General features: G+C 40.4%; 1 protein-coding gene across 1 annotated transcript; it reads left to right on the top strand.

Moving 5' to 3' along the window:
* Positions 1-390: 390 nt before the first annotated feature.
* On the top strand, positions 391-2778 carry LOC126886182 (uncharacterized). Its single transcript, XM_050653037.1, has one exon. The coding sequence runs from the start codon at positions 391-393 to the stop codon at positions 2776-2778; it is 2388 nt and encodes a 795-aa protein (XP_050508994.1).
* The last annotated feature ends 894 nt before the right edge of the window (positions 2779-3672 follow it).

Here is a 3672-nt window from a genome sequence, read left to right as displayed (position 1 = left end):
AAGAACGTTTCCGGAAAATCGGGAACCTTTTTAAGATATCGTGTAGTGGTAATAATAGGTTCGACAAGAAATACTGTAATGCACGTTTGACATTCCGGATTATGGTATTTACTAACATTTTAATTATACGCGGTGTGTTAGAACTTAAAAAACTTAAAAGTATAAAGTCTTTTATTTAAACTCGAATCTCGGGGGTTTTGTCTTAAGATCGGGTAGATCATTAGAGGCCCCCACATTTTGTGGCGACCGTGTGGACAGGACGGCTTTAAGTTAAAGTTAATCGTGTGTGCATACGAGGTGTGACGAAAAAGTGTATCGAGGATCGCTGAACTGTATCACGTTTCGCTTCTAGTTTTTTCGGTAAACGTGTATGTTTAGTTTGCAGTGAAAATGGATAACAAGGAAAAGCATCGCAAAGTGCTTCGTACCACTTTCAGCAAAGCAGCAAAAGAGTTAGAAGACCGATTAAAAGACCAACAAGGTGAGGTACGACAGATCAAAATATCCTTAGATCTATTACGACAGAAAATGGATGATCTAAGGAGAATAGATGAAGAAATTTATGATCTCCTGTTAAACGAGGATACCAGTGAACAAGACCTGTTGAAGGAAATAGAAGACAGTGACAGCTACATCAGAAAGTTTGCGGACCTGAGTATACAGTTCGAAAAACGGGTTCAACCAAGGATAGCTGCGTCCGTGGAGGATGAGGTGGCCTCTGGGACAACTGGTAAGAGCACAGGGAGCCTACAAGGTAAGCGTAAATTCAAATTACCTATGCTAGAATTCAAGAAGTACGATGGGAACATTAAAAGCTGGTTGCCCTTTTGGTCACAATTTCAAAAAATACATCATGATTCAGACATAGACTTAAGCGATAAAGTCGAGTATTTAGTTCAAGCTACTGTACCGGGCAGTAGGGCAAGGCAACTAGTTGATAGTTTTCCCGCGACTGGAGATAATCACACTAAGATTATAGACTGTCTAATTTCGCGTTTTGGCCGTGACGATTTGCAGATCGAGGTATATGTTCGGGAATTGCTCAAATTGGTAATAAATAATACTTCGTCTGGCAATAAATTAGACATTTCTTTATTGTATGATAGGTTAGAGACTCAGTTAAGGGCTTTGGAGACACTAGGTATTAAATCGGATAAATACGCGGCTATGTTATTTCCTTTGGTCGAATCGTGTCTACCCGCGGATTTATTAAGGATATGGCAAAGATTTCCGGAAGATGTTGGGTCACAAACGTCTATTAATAGTGCCGGTATTTCCACCATAGAAAATCGACTCAAAAGCTTGATGCAATTCTTGAAAAATGAAGTCGACAATGAACAGCATGTTTCTTTAGCGATCGAAGGCTTTGGCGTATCAGGTACTAAGTCTGGGAATTCTAAACGTAATGGTCCGAAAAAGAGGATGCCTGAAGAGGAAGAACCCCAGTTTCCTTCGGCGATGGGTTTGATGAATTCCCATAGTACAAATCATAGATGTGTATTTTGCGAAAATACACACGAAAGCAGTCAATGCTTCAAGGCTCAGAAGTTGACTTATGACCAAAGAGTGAATATTTTGACAGAGAAAGGTGCTTGCTTCCGGTGTTTGAAAATTGGACACCAATCTCGAAGATGCCGTGGTCAATTAAGTTGCTTACTTTGTCATAAACCACATGTGCCCCTAATGTGCAGAGAATTTTCGATGGGCAAGGCAAAAAAGGAAGAGGAAAATAAGATAGAGAATGATGGTCAAGCTGTGATGAAAATAAATCAGTCATTGGCCAATAGCGCTACTACTAATGTTTTTTTGCAAACTTTGCGCGTCAAAATGAACCACTTAGGCAAGACGCGAGTTGTACGCGCCTTAATAGATACCGGATCTCAAAAGACGTATATTCTGAGGTCCACTGCTAGATTATTAGATTATCCATGTAAACGACAGATTAACCTTGTACATGGATTATTCGGAGGTAGCGAACTAGCACAAAAACATGATTGTTATGACGTTAACTTGAGTTATAATAACTACAGTTGTACATTTGAAGCACTAGATCAGCCCGTAATTTGTAGCGATATTTCTTCCGTATTTAATGGTCCCTGGATGGAAGAACTGAAGAGGCTGAATATAGAGATAACAGATTCCGGTGATACATCTCCTATAGAGGTTTTAATAGGTGCAGATATTGCAGGAAAACTCTATACCGGAAGAAGACATATTTTAGGATGTGGACTGGTAGCTGTAGAAACCTTATTGGGCTGGACTTTGATGGGAAAGATACCTTTAGATCAACAGGACAATCGCACCGCGACAACGGTTTCACTTTTTATTAGCAACGCGTCGATTAGTCAACTGTGGGAGTTAGATGCTTTGGGTATCAATGATCCGGCTGAAAGGAAGACAAGGGAAGAAACAGCGCTAGCAGCAAAGCAACTTTTCTTTGAGACTGTTGCAACAGATTCCACAGGACGATATGAAACCAGATTGCCATGGTTAGAAGGACATCCGGCATTACCAAGTAACTACCAGATGGCTAAGAAACGGCTGGATACCACGTTGAAGAAGATAAACAAAGATGGATATCTTGAAGCCTACGGCCAAATATTTAAAGAATGGCTGGATGAAAATATAATTGAGGAAGTGTTCGAGGAGCAGCCGAACCGAGGTCATTATTTACCCCACAGGCCGGTAATTAAGCCTAATAGCGCGTCCACAAAAATCAGACCAGTTTTTGACGCTTCAGCGAAAGAAAAAGACAAACCTTTTAAACCAGTGCCTTGAAAAGGGGGTTAACTTGATTGAATTGATTCCTGCTATTTTATTAAGATTCAGACGACAAGAAATCGGTGTAATCTCAGATATTCGCAAAGCCTTTTTACAGATTGGGATACACAAAGCTGACAGAGATTTTCTTCGTTTTCTTTGGATAGATGATGCAGGGAAAGAAAAGGTGTACCGCCACTGTCGTGTGGTATTCGGGATTAGCAGTAGTCCGTTTTTATTAGGAGCTTCACTAGAACATCATTTTTCCTTGATGTTAACAAGATGTGCGTCAAAACTGCTGAATGTTTCGGAAGACACTATTTTAAAATTGTCGCATAGTTTTTACGTTGACAATTGCGTTACTAGTGTTGCTAATGAACAGGAGCTGCGAATTTTTGTAGAAGAGTCGAATATAATAATGGCTGAAGGCAAGTTTGATCTCAGAGGGTGGGAGTATACAGGCCAACCCCCCGATGACACTATTGATGCCTCGACCCAAGTCTTGGGAATAAAATGGAACAAGATAGATGACACCTTGTGTCTACGACAAGAGGATGAAGATACAGATCTACCTCTTGAAAAACTTATAACTAAAAGAGTCATACTCTCACAAGCGCAGCGCGTGTTTGAACAGTTGCTAGAGTCCAAATGGTGGGAGGGTCCGCAATGGCTTTATGAAGATCCATCATTTTGGCCCCGAGACAATCACAGCTGTGATGAAGAAGAGATTAACAAGGAGAAAAAAAAGCTAGTTACGGTCCTTGTTAACCGTGAGAAAGATGGTATGACCTTAGCTGATTGGCATCTTAATTACTTTTCTCAGTATCTGAAGACATTGCGTATGTGCGCATGGATTTGTCGACTTACCAATAATGCTAGAAATAAGGACGACAAACAAAAGGGAGAGTTAAC

Source organism: Diabrotica virgifera, chromosome 6 (assembly GCF_917563875.1).
Source record: "Diabrotica virgifera virgifera chromosome 6, PGI_DIABVI_V3a".
NCBI classification, from domain to species: domain Eukaryota; kingdom Metazoa; phylum Arthropoda; class Insecta; order Coleoptera; family Chrysomelidae; genus Diabrotica; species Diabrotica virgifera.
Note: the sequence above shows the minus strand (reverse complement) of the source record. Positions and strands in the feature narration are given on the sequence as shown.

What these genes read in the sequence shown, in the direction of transcription:
- LOC126886182 (XM_050653037.1), top strand. Translation starts at nt 391, where the DNA reads ATGGATAACAAGGAAAAGCATCGCAAAGTGCTTCGTACCACTTTCAGC.